The sequence below is a fragment of the Acomys russatus genome, chromosome X (genome assembly GCF_903995435.1).
Source record: "Acomys russatus chromosome X, mAcoRus1.1, whole genome shotgun sequence".
NCBI classification, from domain to species: domain Eukaryota; kingdom Metazoa; phylum Chordata; class Mammalia; order Rodentia; family Muridae; genus Acomys; species Acomys russatus.
The window spans coordinates 22,781,079-22,803,155 of record NC_067169.1 but is presented as its reverse complement, the minus strand read 5'-3'; the positions used below and the strand labels follow the sequence as shown (position 1 = coordinate 22,803,155).

The 22,077-nt window shown below is 37.8% G+C and overlaps 2 protein-coding genes across 2 annotated transcripts in view; one reads left to right on the top strand and one right to left on the bottom strand.

Moving 5' to 3' along the window:
• Shroom2 (shroom family member 2) overlaps positions 1-22,077 on the top strand; it is a 1,329,704-nt gene that overhangs the window by 1,258,585 nt on the left and 49,042 nt on the right. The gene's annotated exons all lie outside the window — the stretch shown is intronic.
• The window catches only part of Wnk3 (WNK lysine deficient protein kinase 3), a 107,323-nt gene that overhangs the window by 47,324 nt on the left and 37,922 nt on the right, over positions 1-22,077 (bottom strand). The window contains exons 3-6 of the mRNA XM_051142131.1: positions 14,377-14,549; positions 12,446-12,666; positions 10,685-10,842; positions 3,307-3,395 (exon numbers count right to left, since the gene is read on the bottom strand). Of these exons, the coding sequence (XP_050998088.1) occupies positions 3,307-3,395; positions 10,685-10,842; positions 12,446-12,666; positions 14,377-14,549 (641 nt within the window). The remainder of the gene's footprint in view (positions 1-3,306; positions 3,396-10,684; positions 10,843-12,445; positions 12,667-14,376; positions 14,550-22,077) is intronic.

Here is a 22,077-nt window from a genome sequence, read left to right as displayed (position 1 = left end):
ATCTAGAACTGGGTGTAGTGGCACACATTAATCAGTATTTGGAAGGAGAGGTGGGTGGATCTCTGTGAGTTTGAAACCAGTCCGTTCTACAGAGTGAATTCCAGGACAGCTAATAGTGAGAGCCTATCTCAAAAAAAGAAGAAAAAAGCAACAAACCAAATAGGCAATGTCTAGAGCTGGTGATGCAGCTCAGTGGTACAGCACTTGTCTAATAAGTATGAGGCCTTTAAAACATTTATTATATGATTCAACATTCCTAATAGGTATATACTCAAAAAATTTATGAGCAGAGCCTTAAACAGATACTCATACTCCAACATTCATATAACATAACTCACAGTAACCCAAAGATACCATGCTTATACCTCAATGGCAGAGTGCCTGTTTAAAATGTATAAGGCCTAACAGAGAAGAAAAAGAATACCTAAAAGGTGAAAATAAATATTTAATTAACACATGAATGTATAACAAAAATGTGGCATAAATGCACAATGGAATATTACTCATCTTTAAAGAGATGAAATTCTGATACATGCTACAATAGAAATCAACTTTGAAAATCCACACTAAAGCTGGGTGTGGTGGTGCACACCTTTAATACCAGCACTCAGGAGGCAGAGGCAGAGGCAGACAGATTTCTGAGTTCGAGGCCAGCCTGATCTACAAAATGAGTCCAGGACAGTCACGGCTACACAGAGAGACCCTCTCTCGGGAAAAAGAAAATCCAAACCAATGTAATAAGCCAAACATAAAATAATAAACATTCCACTGAGGCATCTAGAACAAAACAAGCACATTCACAGACATAGTAGAACAGAAAGACAACCCTCTTCCCTCCAGGCCCCACCATGCCTGTCCTGACTCACAGGCCCCACTCATGCACCATCCAACTTCTCTACCCAGCCAGATCCGCCACATCCTTCTCCAGGGTCTAGCAAGACACAGGACTAACAAAAGAAAATATAGACACTATGAAAGATGACAACCTGTCCCCCAAAGTATACTAGTTCTATAGAAAAGTCTGCCAATGAGATTACCTAAATAAACCGCGGGATACAGAATTTAAAAGACCAATCATAAATTTTGTCATAGGATTCAAGGGTTTAAAGAACACACACACACACACACACACACACACACACACACACACACACACACACACACACACGCTCATCCTAGAGTGATGCCCAGGAAAACAAAAACATAAGGCTGATAGAAATGACAAAACAATCAAGGATTTGAAAACAAAATTCAAAATTTCAACAAAGAGAAATATTGACAAGGACTCAAACTGACATGAAGATGGAACTGAAAAAAATGATAGAAACCTGAAAGGAATGTCTTTCAATTAGAATGAATCAAACAAAAGATAAGTAGAAGATCTACGTAAAATAAGCAAAGAATATGAAAAGTTTAAAAAAAAAAACCCACACAGGAAAGGAACATGCAGGAAATGTGGGACATTATGAGAAGACCCAACCTTTGAATTACAGGCATAGACAAAAGTGATATCCCCCATGGCTAAAACACTAACTATACATAACAAAAAAAGAATATTGAAAGCTGAAAGAAGAAAAAGCTACAGTCACATAGAAAGGAAACCCATCAGAATAACAGCTGATTTCTCAATGGAAACTCTGAAAGCCAGAAGGGCCTGGAGCTAAAAGACTTGGACCAAAAATCAGCAACACAATGCATAACACTTTCTGGTACCTATCCTTATAAACACAGATATTAAGTGTAGTTCTTACCCCTCATCAGGGAAAGTCCTTTTGTTTTTACAGAAAACCACAACCCATCAAAATGCAGAGTTGTGAAGTCCAGTCCCAACTGATATAGCTACAACACAACCCCTGCACCTAAGGCTTAAAATTCACTACAAAAGGGGAAGGAGAAATTGTAAGAGCCAGAGGAACAGAAAATGTGCTGTGAAATTGTGTCTCCTAGAAATGACAGGGAAGCCACACCCATGAAGTTTTACCAACATGTCTGGCCAAATATGACCTGAACAAGGAGGACACCAATAGAGAAAAGCTCCCAAGTCCTTAACCCTAGACAAAGAACTACAGGCGACTAAGAGATGCTGAAAGCAGGAGAAATGGCTGTCTGCAAGGAAGAGCACATTAAACGGTCATTCAATTAAAAGTAACATTCTACAGACTAAGCAGCTTGTAGTGATTGTGTGTGTGTCTGTGTGTGTGTGTGTGCGTTTATGTAACAATTTTAAAAAATGAGGCCAGGAATGGAAGGATTTAGAAGAAGGAAATGGAAAGAGGTAATGATATAATTATGATCTCAAAAATTATTATTATTATTTTTTTGTTTTTCAAGACAGGGTCTCTCTGTGTAGCCTTGACTGTCCTAGACTCACTTTGTAGACCAGGCTGGCCTCAAACTCACAGCGATCTGCCTGCCTCTGCCTCCCGAGTGCTGGGATTAAAGGCTTGTGTCACCACGCCCGGCTTCAAAAATTATTTTTAAAAACGAAAGTGAAATAGAGATTATCAGAGTCTGGAAGGAAGAATTCTGAATTATTAGTGGTTACAAAGTTATAGTTTAGGATGAAGAAATACTTTGGAGATTGTTAGTGGTAATGGATTACAGTAATATGAATGCACTGTACTTAAATTAAGTTTCTAAAAAACACACTTAAAATGGCTAAAATGGGACTGGAGAGATGGTTCAGCAGTTAAGAACATTTGCTGCTCTTCTAGAGGACCCAGGTTTGGCTCCCAGGTACCCACATTGGGCAGCTTACAATTGCATATGACTCCAGATCCAGGTTATCCAACACCTCTTCTGGCCTTTGCACATACCTGCATGCACATGGTGCACATACATAAACCCAGACACACACATACACATAAAAATATTTTGTAAAAAACGAAGCTACCAATTTAAGCCAGTAATTATACATAGCTCAAAATAAAAGTCAACAGAAAACAGTTACCTATACAAAAATACAAATTTTGATACAATATAGAATACTCCTTGAAGAAAAATGCCCATATTATTTTTACCATTATTGTTGGCATAAATATATAAAACCAAATGTAATATATCTGCTTACTCTCAACTACTTAAACAAGCAATTTGTTACCTGCTTTACATCTTACTTTTAAAAATTTATTTCATCTCACTATTAAGTTGATGATTAAAGTTTGTCACAACAAACACAAATGTCAATTCAAATTCAGCACATGATAGCAAGGTCTAAAATGTCAAATGGCATACAGTGATATATATTACAATATCCAAGATGAAAAATGCATCCATCATTTATATAATGTTATAATTCCCACTAACCTTTCTGATTTGTTTTGTCGAATACATCCTTCAATTATTTCTTTCACTTCAGGGTCTGTGACTTTATTGAAGCTGGCTGGTTTTATTCCCTTGGAGAAGAAAGTGATTTCTTGTTACAAATTAAACAATTGAAAGACCAAATCAATAATGGCATCTATTAAATATTATTTTGATCATAAAATATTCAATTATTCCATGAGATCATTATATATATATATGTACATAGATAGATAGATAGATAGATAGATAGATATAGATAGATATCTAACTTATACAATTTTAAGCAGAGTCTCACTACATAGCTCTGGCTACAACCTATGAGTCAAGACCTCTACAGAGGTCCCATATCAGATGGCCTGCATATCAGATATTTACATTACAATTCATAACAGTAGCAAAATTACAGTTATGAAATAGCAACAAAATACTTTTATGGTTGGGGGAGTCATCACAAAATGAGGAACTGCATTAAAGGGTCTCAGCATTAGGAAGGTTGAGGACCACTGCTCTATGTAGCTGGCTGCAAACTCATAGGAATCTGGCTGTCTCTGCCTCCCAAGTGCTGAGAATGCAGGCCTGTGCCACCACATCCAGACAAACTCTACTTGTTTAATTCCACTTTATTTACTGCTAGGAATGGTGGGTCCTATCACACATGTGGAAGTCAGAGAATAACTTGCAGGAATAGATAGTGACCTGCTACTATGCACTTCCTAGGGATTAAACTCAGCTGAGCCATCTCACCAGCCCAAGTTTAACTTTTAAAAAAGAATTTTTACCAAAACTCCACAAGTAACTGAAAATTGTAAATAATCTACATTAATAACAGGCAAACTTTTTTTTTTTTTTGGTTTTTTCGAGACAGGGTTTCTCTGTGTAGCCTTGGCCATCCTGGACTCACTTTGTAGACCAGGCTGGCCTTGAACTCACAGCGATCCGCCTGCCTCTGCCTCCCAAGTGCTGGGATTAAAGGTGTGCACCACCACGCCCGGCTCTAACAGGCAAACTTATATACATACATATACATATACGTATACATATAGAGACTAAAAATACTATGGCAATTCATGACATGGGGAATTCTCAGAATTTAATATGAAATGATAGGGGGAGAAACAAGATGGCAAGTACACATACATTATAATCCCAATTAAGAAAACATGATAGGGGTTAGAGAGATGGTTAAGTGCTTAAGAACATACTAAGTAGACCACAACCATCTGCTACTCCAGCTCTGGGGATCTGATATCTTCTTCTGACCTCCAAGGGTATTATTCATAAGCATGTATGCAAGCATCCACTCAGAAACATATATATAAATATTTTTAAAAGAAATTTAATAAAGGATCTGCAAGGTGACTCAGTATGTTAAAGGTGCTTGCCACCACACTTGATGATTTGACTTCAATCTCTGGAACCCTCATAAACATAGAAGGAAGAGAACTGACTCCCACATGTTGTCATCCGGTCTCCATACACACAATGTGGCAGCATGATCGCCCCCGCCACACACAAAATAAATAAAATGTGTATGGGGGGCAGTGAGAAGGCTTCTCCTGAGTTCCAGTTCCCATCCCACAATGTGTCAAAAGAGAACTGACTCCTTAACCTCCATACTCACAAGAATGTGATTGTGAGAGTCTGTATGTGGGCAAGGGTGTGTGTACACGTGTGTGTGCGCGTGCGCGCATGCACGTGCGCATACACACGCACGCACACACACACGATGAATAAAACACATTTTAAAATGTAAAATGAAAAAACATTTTAAAAAGCAAATGTACTAACTATTTTGATTCAGAGAAGAAGTAGGTTTATCTATTTGCTTGAGTTGTGGCACGAACTCACTTATGTGCCAAGATTGGCCTTAGTTTTATGATCTTCTGCTCCAAATTCCCAAATAGCTGGGACCATAGGCATGCACCACCAGGCCAAGCAAAATTAATGTGGTTAAAAAAACTTTTGAAACCCAGCATAATGGTCTGTACCTGCAATTTCACTACTGGAAAGGTGAAGACAAGAGGATCACAAGTTCAAGGTCACCCTGGCTACTTAGACCTATTCACAGAAAATATAACTTAAGAAATAGTATCTTCTCTATTTCTAGTGCTCTGAATTTAATATAATTCAAAGCTTTTTAAAATGACTACAATCCATAAACAAATAGTATGTGTGTGTACATAGATAAAACTGTATGTGATAATGTATGAAAATCTATAAAGAAATATGTAAAAAACTTCCTACTTAATCAATACTAATACAATGAGAGAATTTCTCCTTAGGCTAATTATTAGATTCTAGTATTCTAATAATAAATAAATAAAACCCAAGAAGTTAAAAAAAAAAAACAAAAACAAAAACCAGGCTGTACTAAGACGGCAGCTGAGAATCTGCTGTGGTGTGACTCACTAAAGGAGAAAAGTCAGCAAACAACAGACTCTATCCCAAAGAGAAAGACAAGTAGGGAACTTCCCAAACTCAAAGGTGGTGACAAAATACTGGGAAAGTGCAGAGTAAAAGTTGGAAACATACAGAAAAGAAGGTAAACTCATCACAATTCCAGGAGTGCTGATCTCTGACAAAAGGAATAGAAGCTGAAGCCTCCTGTACAAGGTAAGCCAGGTGGCTGTGGAGAAAAGACACTCTACTCTTAGAACAAGCCCACAGCCTTCCCAAGCCTCAAACCCAGGTCAGGGGAGACAGTGCCGAGGAATCCCATTCCTATCACCCTGACTTGGAGGGCAGGGGTTGTGCATCATCTTGGGGGAAAATAATTAGAAACTGACCTATACACGGAGGACCCCCAAATGAAGAAAAGCCTTAAGACAGGGAGCCTGAATTTAACTTACTACAGCCACAGGGCAAGGGCCAGTCTTGGGAAACACTTGTAGAGAGCTGCAGGACCATGTCCAACAAGCCAAGAAGGGCAGGGGCAGGAGAAATGCATAGAGAAAAGTAACCCTGCTCTCAGGTAAAGTAGAAATAACCCTAGGATCTGATAGCCCTGGGCTTTAGGTCAGAAGGCAGATCAACCTCTGCAGCCATCTATCTGCTACTCACTTCCATAGTGCTAAAAACCGTGGCGCCTCCAGCGGAATACTTGAAATCCATGGCCTTACCCCTCTAACAGGATGATAAATATTTCAAAAGTTTGGAAAGTATGAAGACAGATGTTTCACCTGGTCAGATCTTGACAGTTACATATCAGAAATAGGCTATCTAAAATATATGAAGAGCTGTAAAAACTAAACACTATCAAGAGAACTTTGAAGCAATAGATTGGCAAATGATCTGAATAAGCTCTCAAAGGTGGAAAGACAGAGAAACTGATGAGATGGCTCCACTATTAAAGGCAGTTAGGAGCTGGGCGGTGGTGGGGCACGCCTTTAATCCCAGCACTCGGGAGGCAGAGGCAGACGGATCTCTGTGAGTCGGAGGCCAGCCTGATCTACTGGTCTGATGCTGGGTGTGGCTCACCACTACCTATAACTCTAGCTCCAAAGAATACAATTTTTTCTTCTGGCCTCCACAGGAACCTGTATTCATGTTCATAAACCATGCAGACACAATTAATAAAAAAGTAATAAAAATAGAAGCTGGAGCCAGGTGTTGGTGGCGCATGCCTTTAATCCCAACATTCAGGAGGCAGAGGCAAGTGGATGGCTGTGAGTTTGAGGCCAGCCTAGTCTACAAAGCGAGTCCAAGATAGCCCAAAATCAGTCTAGAAGATGTCTATCAACAGACAACTGGATAAAGAAAATGTGTACATACACATAATGGAATTTTGTGCAGCCCTAAAGTAAAACGAGACCATGACATTTTCAACATATTGGGTATAATTGGTAACCACCATGTTAAACAAAATAAGCCAGGCTTAGTAAGACAAATACCACATTTCTGCTCATACGTGGCACCAAGATTTAAGATTGTATATGTATTTATATGTGTGTGTTTATAGGTGAAAAAATTAGAAAGACAATCATGAGATATGAGGAAGAGATCTTAAGAGAAATGGAGAGTAACAAATATGTATAATAGGAAGCTGAGTTGGTGGAGTACGCCTTTGAACTTAGCACTCATGAGACAGATCGGGCCTCTGTGAGTTCACAGCTAGCCTGGACTAAATAGAGAGTTCCAGGACAGCCAGGCTACACAGTGAGATGAGATCCTGTCTCAAAACAATAATTTAAAAACACATGAAATTGGGGGAAAAAAGAATGATTGATGAAACAGAGGAAACAGCCTACAGGGGGCAGAGAGACATGGGGGACGGCCAGGGATAAAGGAAAACACACGAGAGTAAAGTTTACTGGCACATATGTAAAAGAAGTCATGATGAGATTCATTATATTATATTGTACCCTAAAAAATACAAAACAAAACAAAAAAGAAAATTGGGGCCATCAACATCTCATCATGGGCAGGGAAGGGGTTCAAAACACCACACCCTTTCCTGAGAAAGTACAGGTAGCTAATGGTTGCTCGGGGAGGGGCGACTCATACTCTTCAGTGGTAAAGTTGCCCTTGCTCAAGCAAATAACACCCACCCATGGCCATGCAAGGAATCCAAGTTAAATGCAGTGGGATACAAAAGAAAAGACATGAAAATAGGAGGGGGTTCGGGAGGGAATTTAGTCCAAAGTAGAAAGGAATAGATCAAAGTACGTTAATATATATGACGCTATGAAAAATATGTGTATGAAATTGTAAATGAACAAATACAACTTTTAGAAGAGAAGCTACTGGTAATTCTTAGCAGCTGGTAGAGGAGGGATCAGTTTTCTCTCAACAGTTTAGCCTCGTATAAGTTGACCGTGCTTCCGTGGAAGCATCCAAGAATATATGTGCAGCACATAGAGGCCTTGTGGGGGAGGGGGGAAGTGACACGACATGTATGCACAGACACAGAGTTGGATGGAAAAGGAAAGGAGGGTGGATCTGAGAACAGTTGGAGGAGGGAAGGTGAATATGATCAAAATATACTGCTAGATAGTCTCAAAGAGATAATTAAAAGTAAGCAAAACTAAAGAAATGGAAATAAAAGCTGGCCAGTATGTGGAAAGTGGAAACTTTATTCATTGCTGGCAGGACTGCAATATGTTGCAACCACTATGTAAGTCAGTATGGAGGCTCTTCATGAAACTAAAAATATAACTACCATATCACTGAGCTATGCCAGTCCAGGGTATATATCCAAAGGACTCTTCAGAGATATTTGTACAACTGTGTTTATTGATACACAATCCACAGCAGCTAAGAAATGAACCAATCTCAATGTTTTTCCACAAATAACTATATAATGAAAGTGTGGCATATATATACACAACAGAATTTTATTCAGCTATAAAAAATTGATGAAATCGTAGCATTTGCAGGAAAATGAATAAAACTGGAAATCATTATGTTAGGCAAAATAAGCCAGAATGCATGTTTTCCACCATACTTGGAATTTTAATGTCTCTCTGTGTGCTCAAGTGTGTGTGTTGTGTGTTTCTGTGTGTGTGTGGGGTAAGCAGAAAGGGAGTCATAAAAAGGGAGGAAGAGAATGAGGGATAATGGAATACATATGATATAAAAGCAGAAGGAGAGAAAAATAAATAAATAAAAGCAGAGGGAGGATTATTAGTATTAGTAGGGATAGAAGACTAGCAAGATGTGGGCAGGAGGCTGGGCGCGGTGGCACATGCCTTTAATCCCAGTACTCAGGGAGGCAAAGACAGGTGGATCTCTGTGAGTCCAAGGCCAGCCTGGTCTACAAAGTGAGTTCAGGATAGCCAGGGCAACACAGAGAACCCCTGTCTTGAAAAACCTAAATAAATAAATAAATAAAATAATAATGTAGGCAGGGAAAATAGGAGAGGGTACTGAGGGAGAGGATGAATAAGAACAAATTAAAATGATACATACATATAAAAAAGGCCAAAAGGGTAACTATTACTTTATATGTACACTTTAAAATTTAAAAGACATATATGCAGTCTAGACAATGTGCAACTTTTTAATAATAAGCATGTTATTTACATGAACCTGCTCATGTTACATTTAACTACCTTTTGTTTATAAGGCTTCAAAAAATAATCCAAATATTATTGTAGTCATTAAATAGAAAATTGTAAATCAAACTGGAAGAAGAATAATTGCCATGGATTGAAACACTCTAAGATCTACTTCCACACCTATCATACTAGCTTGAAGAATACAGAATCACAAAGTATTGTTTTCATATACTAGATAAATCTGGCAAGATTGGGAGTTAATTTGAATCCAAAATTCAAGAAGCTGTGAGAGAGGTAGAAATGTAAATTATCATATGGAATTTTTATATATCAATATAAAAATAAGTCATTCAAAATTACAGTTATACTAAGGGTATGGATCGGTTGTAGACTACTTGTGTAGCATTCATTAGGCTGTGGATTCGATCCCCAAAATCACACACACAAAAAAAGATATATTATGCACAGCATTTGGGAGGCAAAGGTAGAAGAAGTGCCATGAGTTCACGGTCAGCCTCACTGGCACAGTGAGAACCTGTTAATGTTATTTTAGCCACAGAAAAGGTCCTTTATGATCTTTACACTGACCTCCCATTGATTTCCTTGGTAATTTATACCTATGTGAGTGAAAACCATGTCTTGCTAGTTAGTTCTTAATTTATATCATTTTCCTCCTAGAAATGCAAGCTCTCTGAGAGTAGTAAACACTTCTTGTCATTGCAGTCCTTGCAATTTCTAACATAGTAAGGATTCATATTTCACCTCTAAAACTATATATTGAATGACCTTTTATAATTGGGCACTTAAGAAGTATTATTAGTCATTCAAATTATTCTAGTCAGTCTTTTTTCCAAAGTTTAAAACTAAGACCAGTCAAGCCAGGGGTAGTGAGTGGTGATGCATGCTTTTAATCTTGGCAATCAGATCTCTGTGATAAAAGTCCAGCCTGGTCTACATAGTGAGTTCCAGGACAGCCAGAAGTATATAGTGAGATCTTGTCTCAGAAAAACAAAACAAAACAAAACAAAGTTAAGACCAATCTAATATCTAAAATTTTACTACAAATAAAGATGATATACCTGTATATTTTCTACAGAATAATAAGAGTATTTTCTATGACCCCAACAGAATTCAAGTACACAACGAGAAACCTTTATAAGCTTTTCTAAGTGAAATTGTTAAACTAATATTGACATATAAAACTAAACCATACTGGAGGGTATTTTCTCTTTTCTTCCACTAGAGTCTTGCTTATATTGGGCAAATATTCTATGAACAAGCCACACCCCTTGTCCCATAATTAAATTTGACTAAATCAATTTTTGTCAATTTCAATATAAATGTAGCAATCTGTCAAGTAAAATGAACAAAATTATACCTACACTGGTTACTTTACGGTATATTTGAGCTGCATTCTGACACTCGGAATACGGATACTCCGAAGTAGCCATTTCCAGCATGCACATTCCAAAAGCATAAACATCTACAGATTCATCATAGTGTTCTTCATACATCTCTGGAGCCATAAACTCAGGAGTGCCTACAAAATAATACAACCATGTTGTAATTAAAGAAAAAAATCTACTCATCAAGATTTTCTTTCCCATAAAAAGCATCTGTTGATTTCTGCCCCCTAAAAGCAAATTTGTAAATCAGGCCAGGTGTGGTGGTGTAAGCCTTGTCCAGCACTTGGAAAGCCAAGGTAAGCAGATCTCTTTGAGTTCGAGGTCAGCCTGGTCTACAGAGCGAGTTACAGGACAGCCAGGACTGTGTAGAGAGAGCCTGTCTCAAAAAAAAAAAAAAAAAAAAAAAAGCAAATGTAATATTTTGTACTTATAAAGTACAGTTTAAAACATTCAAGGTTAGGTTAAGATGTTAAAAAATTCTTAACCATGGTGGCTCACACTTGTAATCAATCCTAGTACTTGTGAGGTAACAAGCAGGAAGGTCAGAATTTTAAGGTTGTTCTTGGCTACATAGTATGTTCAAGGTCAGCCTGGTCTATAATGAAATTATGTCTCAAAATAAAGAAAAAGCCAGGCACTATGATGCATTCCTTTGATGCCAACACTCACGAGACAGAGGCAGGAGTGTTCATAGCAAGTTCCAGGTCAGCCAGAATTATATTCTGGAGAGACCCTCTCTCAAAAAGAGACAGCTAGCTATATATAAAATCTGATTTTATTTCTAACCTTTTAGCTCAAATTTGGATACATTAAATTAGTAAACTTTGTTCCTTAAGTCCTCAGAATCTTTCAATAATCCTTAATAGATGGGGCTGAATAGATAGTTCAGTGGTTAAGAGCACTTGTTCTTGTGGAGGACTCAGGTTCAGTTCCAAGCACCCACAAAATGGCTCACAATTGAGTGTTGGAGCCTAGCTCCAGGGGTCCCCACACTATCTTCTGACCCCTGAGGGTACTGCATGCAGGCAGTGTACAGACATAATTAGCACAAACATCCATACATGTAAAATAAGAAATTAAAAAATAGTCCTTAAACCGGGCATGGTGGCGCATGTCTTTAATCCCAGCACTGGGGAGGCAGAGGCAGGTGGATAGCTGTGAGTTTGAGGCCAGCCTGGTCTACAAAGTGAGTCCAGGACAGCCAGGGTTACACAGAGAAACCTTGTCTCAAAAAAAAAAATAGTCCTTAATACATTCTATAAAATATACACACTAGGATGCATTGGAAATAAGTCAATTTTCATATAATTGGTATTCCAAAGCACATTCACAATTATTTCAAACCAAATAACAGTTAAATGTGCTGGCTGGGCCCTAAAATCCCAAGAATGAGGAGGCAGAGCCAGGAGGATTAGGAGTTCAAGATTTTTCTACTACATAGTAAATTTGAGGCCAGTCCAAATTACACAAGACCTTGTCTCAATAAAACAAGTGTGTGTGTGTGTGTGTGTGTGTGTGTGTGTGTGTGTGTGTGTGTGTGTGCGTGAGAGAGAGAGAGAGAGAGAGAGAGAGAGAGAGAGAGAGAGAGAGAGAGAGAGAGAGAGAGAGAGAGAGAGAGAACACACAGGCAGTGGCCAAAATTTTGCTCAAGACTGTAGTTGACTCATCATTTCTGTCCCAGTCCTATACAACTGGCAAATCTAATACCTAGCCAGTAAATGGTAAAGTACTAGTCACCAATGACACTCTTGGCAAATGATGTGCGCATTAAGGTTGCAAGTCCAAGATCACCAATCTTCACAGATCCAGTGGGTCCTGTGATGAAAATGTTGTCACATTTCAGGTCCCGGTGAATAATAGGAGGGGTTCTTGTGTGTAAGAACTGCAATCCTTTTAAAATTTGCCTGCACCAGCTTCTTAAGACCTTTGGTTTCATGACTTTAAATCGTTTTAAGTACCTATACAAAGAAACAAAGATCATGTGTAAAGAAACATTCCCAGATTATTCTATAAATACAACTATGAGTAAGCTGTTTTGCTTACTTATGTACTATGATTGATACCGCTGAATAATTTTAAGGTTTATGTTTATTTACATACTTGTTACTGTGCATATATGTGCAAATGCCTGTGGGGACCAGAAGAGGGCACTGGACCCCCTGGAGCTGGAGTTACAGAGTTTTGAGCTGCCCAATGTGGGTACCAGGACCTGTACTCTGGTCCTCTGCAAGAGCAGCAGGTGCTCTTAACCACTGAGCCATTTCTCTATTCCCCAAATTATTTTCTACTGTCTGTTATAGAAAAATAAAAATCTATCAAAAATCTCACTCTCATCTAATCTTTCAGTGACTTATGGTCACTTATAGGTCACTTAAGTTTCTCATCCCACTTTACGGTCTCTAAAAAAAAATGGTTTGACCTACTCTAAAAGATATTCTATAAAGTCTAGCATTTTTAATTCAACGCAAGAAATATACTAGAATGACTTTTTTGAATGGAGGCACCATTTTAAAAAGAAAGTCCTTTTCTACTTATTAATGAATTTTTACCCAATCACTGGAGATCTTGGTTACATAAAATTTTAGTGTAAAATGCTAGGGAAAATGTACATTTCACAATTAATTATTTACAACTAATTATACAGTCAATTCACACCGATTTAAAAATTGATTACAAACAAGACTATACTTAGCCAGGCATGGTGGTGCATGCCTTTGATCCTAGCACTCGGGAGGCAGAGGCAGAGGCAGAGGCAGGCAGATTGATGTGAGTTCAAGACCAGCCTGGTCTACAAAGTGAGTCCAGGACAGCCAAGGCTACACACACAGAGAAACCTTGTCTAGAAAAAAAAAGACTATACTTATAGAATAGTTGTTCCTTACTAGGTATATAAGCTTGGCCAAACCCTCAGCAAATCATTACCTTTTCAAAATGCAATCATACTCTCTCTATAATAATTTTCAACTCTCAAATTCTATGAGATCTCTAAAACATTAACTTTTGTGGGGGTTTCAGAGTTATTTGTTTTATGTATATGTGTCTGCCTGCAAGCATGTATATATGCTGAGTATCAGGCACTCACTGATGTCAGAAGGACATCGGGTTACCTGGAACTAGAGTTATAGATGGTTGTAAAGCATCACAGTGTGTTAGGAGCCTCTGCAAGAGTAACAAGTGCTCTCTTGAACTCCCTTTTTTTTCTGTTTTTGATGCATGATTTCACTATAGCTCAGGTGGCCCTCAACTCACCATGTAACTAAGAATGACCCTGACCTCCTGATCCCCCTATCTCTACCTACCACTAATGCTGAGATTAAAGGTGGGTGCTACTGTTCCTAGCTATATGTGGTATGGGAAATGAACCCACGGCTTCTTCATGGATGCTAGGCAAGCATTTAACCAATTGAGCATCATCCCCAGGTCCCCAAACATTAACTTTTCAACACTGCATAGTCTAACAAACTACATTAATATGCTGACTTTTAAATCAATCTGAAATAGAGTCTATGAGTTCTTTTCTTGTTATGATACTAGGGATGGAACCCAAGGCCTTGGACATACTAAGTAAGTGCTATTTCACCAAGCTACAGCCCAGCCCTTCTACAAGCCCTTAAATCAAGTTTATAAATAAGTTTTATGACTTTAAAATTATTTCAATCTCAACTTACGTCTTTAAGGTTCCTGATGTCATTAGTTCAGTCACTAACACAATACATTTCTTTCCTTTTAATATGGACTCCCAGGAATCATAAAATCGAACTATATTGGGATGCTGGAGACCTTTCAACATCTCTGCTTCTTCTTTGAACCGTTGCTGCTCAGCTTTAGTTAATTTGCGGTCCTAAAGTAGAAGAACAAGTTCCAAATTAAGACCACAGAAATTTCCATGTACATTTCTAATAGTGCAATGGAGTGTTTTACTGTATAAATATATGTCTCATATCTATCAATTTTTAATCTATAAAATCACTGGTATTTTTCCTTAATTAATTTGGCTCTACCCTACAGTGATACAACCATTGTTACAGTTCACAACTATGCTAAGAACACATCTACATACCATCAATGTCTTAAGAGCTTTAGGATACAGTTTGGTGGTAGAATGCTTATATTATCACAAAATGAATTGACAAAAAGTCATAAAATAGATAAGAAATCCCCAAGTTTTCATATCTAGAATGATCTCTAAAAATCAAAACAAGAATAATAAAAAGGTAATGAGATTTAAGATATTTGTTCCAGTTTAATTTCTGAACTGTAAAAACAAAACTGCTCTAAGCTTCCAGATAGAAATATTGGGCTACTAGCCAGGCGTGGTGGCACATGCCTCTAAATCCAGCATTCAAGGAGTCTGAGACAGGCAGATCTCTGAGTTCAAGGCCAGCCTGGTCTACAAAGCAAGTCCAGGACAGACAAAACTACACAGAGAGTCACTGTCCCTATATCACATAAGGATCAGAGACTCAAATTTTACAGGAAGATATATATTATCAATAGGAAATGATAAGTCAATCTTTCTTATATTTGTACTGTTGCATCTATCTATAACCTTATTGATTTTGCCAAAATAACAATAATATTGACAAACAGTGCTGAAAGTCATGACTATCTCATACTAGATTTTCATAAAAACAGCTTTATTATCCTAGATCTTCAAAGACTATTTTGTTTTAAAGAAGTTCTTTAAAATTAAGTAATTTCCTTACACAGTTAGTTCTGCTTTTTAATTAGGGGTATTTATAGAATTCGGATATCTTCTCAGTGCATACTAATACAGTCATATGGCCTATTGACAAGTTTTCTCATATGGGTTTCTTCTTAACTTCCTTTTTCCCCTCCTATCCTTGCGTTTTTGGAGATATTAAACCTAGGGCCTCATATATGCTTAAGGCCTCACACACATATGTAACAGATGTGCAGCTTGGTCTTGGTCTTCATGTGGGACCTCTAACAGCAGGAACAGGGGTTGACTCTGTTGCCTGTCTTTGGATCCTTTTCCCTTAACTGGATGGCCTTTCTAGCTTCAATAGAAGAAAATGCACCCAGTCCTACTACAACTTGAGATACCAAGGCCGACTGATATCCATGGGAGGTCCCCCTTCCCTGAGGAGAAAGGGAAGGGATATAGGGAGAGGGGAGAGGAGAGAGGGGAGGGAGGGGCTGGGAGGAGAGGAGGGAGGAGAAGCTACAATTGGGATGTAAAGTAAATTAATTAATTAATGGAAAAAAGAAATGAGCCATAAATATTGCTGTTCCAAAGTAAGATCATAAAAAAATCCAACAAGCATAAAGTTTTCATATTATACTTACTAATTTATATGAATGGTAAAAAAAATGTACAACTCAAATTAACCAAATAGAATTCAACTACTCCATAGTACACTAAAAATAAATACTATCATTTTATGAATATTAGCTAAACAGTTAATCAATTGTAATATGTGGACTAGTAAAAACATACATACATAAAGCCTTTCCTGAGACATGGAGGCAGTCTTTGTTCAGTCACTCTCTTAAAGCTACTCTCCTTATCTTGAATAAAATACCTATGGTGATTAGTCACCTTGCTGTTAGTCCATGTCTCAGTAGTTCAATTTCCAGCACTCACTTGACACCTTACAACCATAAGTAACTCTGGTTGCAGAGAATTCAAGTGGTGCCCCCTTCTGGACTCTGTGTGCACCAGGCATGCACACAGTGCACAGACATACATGCAGGCAAAAGACACACACACACACACACACACACACACATTAGAATTAAAAATTAGAAGGCTGCATTTACATTTTTATTCACATATATGTATAACAATAATAAAAAATAAAAGACCATGAATTTGAAAGGAAAGGGGAAAATATGTAATTACATTTTAACAAAAATTTTTAGAAGAACAAAATAAAAGAGAAAAAGGGAAGAATGGGGAAAGGAGGTAGAGGGAATGAGGGGAGGGAGGAAAGAAAAAGGAAGGGAGAAGGAAGGGAAAGAGGGAGTAGAAGGAGAGAAAAAAGAGGGGAGGGGAGGGGAGGGTGGGATATAAGTTCAGTACTAGAACATGTGCATGGCTCTGCTTTCCATATAACCAATAAGAAAGAAATTTGTTTTTGCTTTGTTTGTTGAGAAAGGGTCTCATTATGTAGCTCCGGCTAACCTGGAACTAACTATGTAAATCAGGCTGGTCTCAAACTCAGGGATCTGACTGTCTCTGTCTCTTAAAGTGCTAGGATTTAAGGTGTGTGCCGCCACTGCTCAACTAAAAATATTCCTAATTTTGATGCATACACATAAAACCATATCTGATGGAATACCCTCTTTGATCAGGTTACTTAATGTACCTAAAACTCAGATCTGCTATCTGAAAATAATAATCATTACCTCATATAACTACTGCCAAAATTAAATAGTAAGCACTTATATAAGTATTCAATTAAAATTTAATTTTATGATAAATGGAAAGTATATAACATCCACTATTACTAACTATACTAAAACACTTCAACTACAAATTCTATTATTAAAAATTTCAGAGCCAAAATAAATTTCAAAGCCAGGAGTGGGGGAGCACACCTGTAATCTCAGCAGAGGCAGGCAGTTCTCTGTATGTTCAAGGCCAGCCTGGTCTACAAAGTGAGTCCAGGTCAGGCAGGACTACACAGAGAAACCTTGTCTTGAAAAAACAAAAATTTCAGAAACTTAAGAGACAAATTGGGGAAAGACCACACAAAGCAGAGAGGTGGTGCTAATTGATCAATGCAGAAAGTAGAAAATACAAAGTTGCCATTTTAGGCAGGAGGATCACAAGTTCAAGGCCAGCTTGGGCCAGCAAGTTTCAAATACGTCTCACAAACAAACAGAATATCATAATTATAGAGTAAATTACCTGTGTAAAGACACCAAAGAGTAGCCAGGTGGTAGAGGCACACACCTTTAATCCCCATCCCTCAGGAGGCAGAGGCAGGTGGATTGTTGTGAGTTCGAGGCCAGCCTGATCTATAAAGCAAGTCCAGGACAGCCAAGGCTACACAGAGAAACCCTGTCTCGGAAAAAAAAAAAAAAAAGAGAGAGAGAGAGAAAAGAAAAAAAAGACACCAAAGAGTACCAAAACCTACCTGAGATGTATTTCACAGTGCCAAAGTATATATCCCTAAGATATTTACTAATCTAGCGAGGAGGAAAAAAGCAACTTCATAGTAGGAACAATCTGACAGATAACACTGTAGTCAAGTGGTTAAGATTATCTTACCATTAACATGCATCAACATCATGTATTCCTGCTATCGCAGACTCAGTAGAGGGACAGCACTTTGTTGTATTCTTGACAAAAAATGCAGAACTTAGCTGGCCCATCACAGCAGTGTGTGCTGTGATGCCATTATTTAAGAAACAGAAACAGAAGGATTTTAGATTTGTGGTCAAACTGGCTTACTTAATAATTTCTTGGTCTTTGTAGGCTATGTAGTGAGAAAGAAAGATGGGAGGCAGGGTGGGGGTGGGGGCACAGGACTGCTAATACCCTTTGCAAGTCCAAAGAAAAACTAGAAAACAACTGTTAGAGAGAAAGGAGGCAACATACAAAGTAAACACAACATACAAACATGGATGTGATCAAAGAACTGAAAAGAAGAGTATTTGTGAGGAAACTGATATATTCTGATTAAGTACAATATTTTATAGTGTATCTTTGTAACCCTTTTGTAAGTAGAAAGTCACCTGAAAATAAGTTAAAAAAGAAAACGAGGTAGTAAAGGAGTAGTGCCTCTGTTTCTTTCTACTTCTCACCCTCTCATTTCCTTTAAACAAACCCATATTTAACAGCCCTTTCATCTTTTTGCTAACTCCCATCTCCAAGGCTTCTTCATACACTGACTATATTTCTTCTATTATAGGCTTTATGAAATCTGGCTGTGTCTGCTTTTGCTTTCTTTTTCTGTCCCTAGCACTTAGTATAGGTCCAGCACATTGCAAGGAGTGTTTATTTGTTAACTAATCAGCCCCCCCCCATGACAACTATACTAGGTTGCACTCATTTCCTATTGCTACAGTACCAAATTAGCATAAACTCAGAGAATTAAAACACAGACGTATTATCTTCCAGCAATGGGAATCAGAAGTCTACACTGACTCACACTAGACTATAGTCCAGACAGCAGTACCGTTTCTTGGGGGGGGGGGCGGCAATTGTTTATTTCCTTGCCTTTTCAGCTTTCTAAAGACTATCTGCATGCCTTGGTTTGGTGACCAAGTCCTGCAACAGCATCACTCCAAACTCTGCTTCTATTTGTTGATTTTTCTTGAATGATTGCCAACCTGTTTTCCTCCTTACAAAGACTCTTGGATGAATCAAAATAATTTCGCTATTTCCAGCTCTAAGTCAGTCTCATCTGCAAAAGTACTTTTAACAATGTAAGGTTCTAAGGATGAAGACATGGACATCTTTGAGATGTCATTATTCAGCCTACTACTACTCATTATCAATTTTTTTTAAACTTTTATCTGGAGGCTGGAGAGATAGCTCAGAGATTAAGAGGTCCTGAGTTCAATTCCCAGCAACCATATGGTGGCTCACAACCATCTGTAATGTGACATAATGCCCTCTTCTGGCCTGCAGGTGTACATGCAGGCAGAACATTGTATACGTAATAAAGAAATATTTAAAATAAAATAAAATTTTATCCAACAAATAACTTAAAATGACTCACAAAAATATTTAGGAATTAATGGTATTTCCCAGACCTGAGTTGTCCCCTTTCACCATCATCCTTTGCCATTTTGCAAAAGCATTTGTCTTTAGTTTAGATTTAATCAAGTTATACAGTTTGTTAAACAAAGAGACTAGAACATACATATTTAATCAAAGTTTATCATCCCTAGATTCAAGATAATCTCTTTGGCCTTGAGCCTACACTTAATATCCATGGCTGGATCTAGAACTAAATAGCACTGGGGGTAGCTTTAATGGAATTAAGTATATTCATTTTATTGGTGGTCCAAACAGAATCTAGATACATTTCTGAAAGGGTAATAAAACTATTTTAGGGGAAAAATTAAGTGCTCTACAGTGAATATTTTAAAATTTTATAATTTTTAGGGGCTGGAGAGTTGGCCCAAAAATTAAGAGCACTGACTGCTCTTTCAGAGGATCCAGGTTCAATTCTGAGCACCCACATGGCAGGCCACTACTGTCTGTTAATTCCCAAATCTGATACCCTCACACAGACATACTTTCAGACAAAAATACTGGTGCATATAAAATAAAAATGAATAAGTTAAAAAACATATTTTAGAAATTAGATCTGGCATCTAACGCAACATTTTTCTGCATTAATCTCCTAAATGTTGGAATTACAGGTATTAGCATCATGTTCAACCCTTAACCATGAATTTTTAGCTATTTCTTCTACTTCTACCTTATCTTGAATATAATCACCACTATAATAAAAGGTACATAGAATGTTCACTCAACATGTTAAGCTATTTTTTTCTTTCTCTTTTTTGTTTGTTTGTTTGTTTTGAGACAGGGTTTCTCTGTGTAGCTCTGGCTGTCCTGTACACGCATTGTAGACCAGGCTGGCCTGGAACTCACAGAGACCACTTGTCTCTGCCTCCCTGAGTGCTGGGATTAAAGACATGTGCTTCCATGCCTGGCTTGTACCTATTTTTTTTCTTGGTGATGGTTTTGTTCTGTTTTGACTTTCAGTGGCATCTTTAGTTTAGTTCACAGACTCAAGTGGAGTTGCTAGATATCTAGGGGCTGTTGCAAGGAGGTCTGGTCTAGAGGTATAGCTCTGTTGGCTTTTCAGTCCCTGAAAATCAAATAAACTGGGCTTAGTGGTAGATGCTTGCAATCTCAGAACTTGGGAAGTGGAGGCAGGAAGTTGAGAAGTTGAAGATCATTCTCAGCTACATAGTGAATTTGGGGCTAACCTGGAATATATCAGACCTTGTCTCAAATAAAAGATAATAAACTTCCTACCACTTAGACTACATTGCAATCTATCAGAATGGCAACCAGAAGCACTTTATAATGGGTAGAATCTGGGTATTTTATAGACACCCATATTTAAAGACACCATTAGAATTTAAACAGTAACTACCAATATCTAGTGGATGTCTTTATTCAATCTTAGTTTTGTGGTTTGTTTGGTTGTTGCTGTGGTGGTTTTAAGGTAGGGTCTCATGTAGCCCAGACTATAGTCAAGGATGACCTTGAACTTCAAATCCTCCAGCTCCCCAGTACTAGAATTACAGGTATGTGCCACCAAGCCTGGTATATGTGGTGCTAAGATGGAACCCAACCCTTTGCTCATACATGCTAGGGCAAGTACTGTACTAAACTGAGTCATATCCCCAGTCCCAAACTTAATGTTAAGCAATGCACATGAGTTGATGATCCTTTTTTCATGAGCTGACTGAGGTTAGCAAGGCTTATTCTCCTTATATTTGACCTACATCTGCTGGAAACTATTCATATTATATGCTGTCCTATCCCTCATTTGTTACTAGTACTACATAAAAATGCCTATCAGAGAATAAGATATCTGGTAATTTAGTTATTCTTTTTTTTTTTTTTTAACATTTCTCCTCTCTAAACATTCTTGAGCTGACAAACCTCTGTAGATTTGGTAATTTCAGTTTGCTGTAATTTCAAAGGCATAAGGATGGAATATCAATAAAAGTCTTGAAAGATTCAAGAAAAATCTCTCCTATTTGGAAAAATATCATGAATTTTACATATGGTTTATAAGAAAAAAATAAAAAGCCAGACGTGGTGGAACACAGCCTTTAATCAGGAGGCACAGGCAGGCGAATCGCTGAGTTCGAGGCCAGCCTGGTCTACAAAGTGAGTCCAGGACAGCCAGAGCTACACAGAGACACCCTGTCTCAAAAAACCAAAAAAAATAAAACAATAAAAGTAGATATCATACTGAATACATTCTTACATACACTTAGTTATGTAGCGTAACAATCAAACAATGAGGCATATAAGCCTCATGTTAACAAGAATTTGTGGAATTTCCTAAAGCTAATAAAAAAAGTTCTCAAAGAATGTCATAGCATAGACTTTTTCTTTTTAAAAACAGGAAAGGAAATCAAGCATGGTAGGTATATGCCTATGACTCTAGCACTAGAAAGGTTGAGACAGGAAGAACGTCAGTGTGAATGCAGCCTAGGCTACATAGAGAATTGAGGGCCAGATCGGGCTACATACCCTGTCTCAAAAAAAAAAAAAAGTAAACCAAAAATTATTTTGTGTTTCCAAAGGCTGAGTATTTTTATAGATCAGTGGTAGAGCACTTGTCTAGCATGTACAAGACCCAAAGTTTGATCTGAATGAATGAATCACTTGAATAAAGGGAAAAGGAGGGGTATAA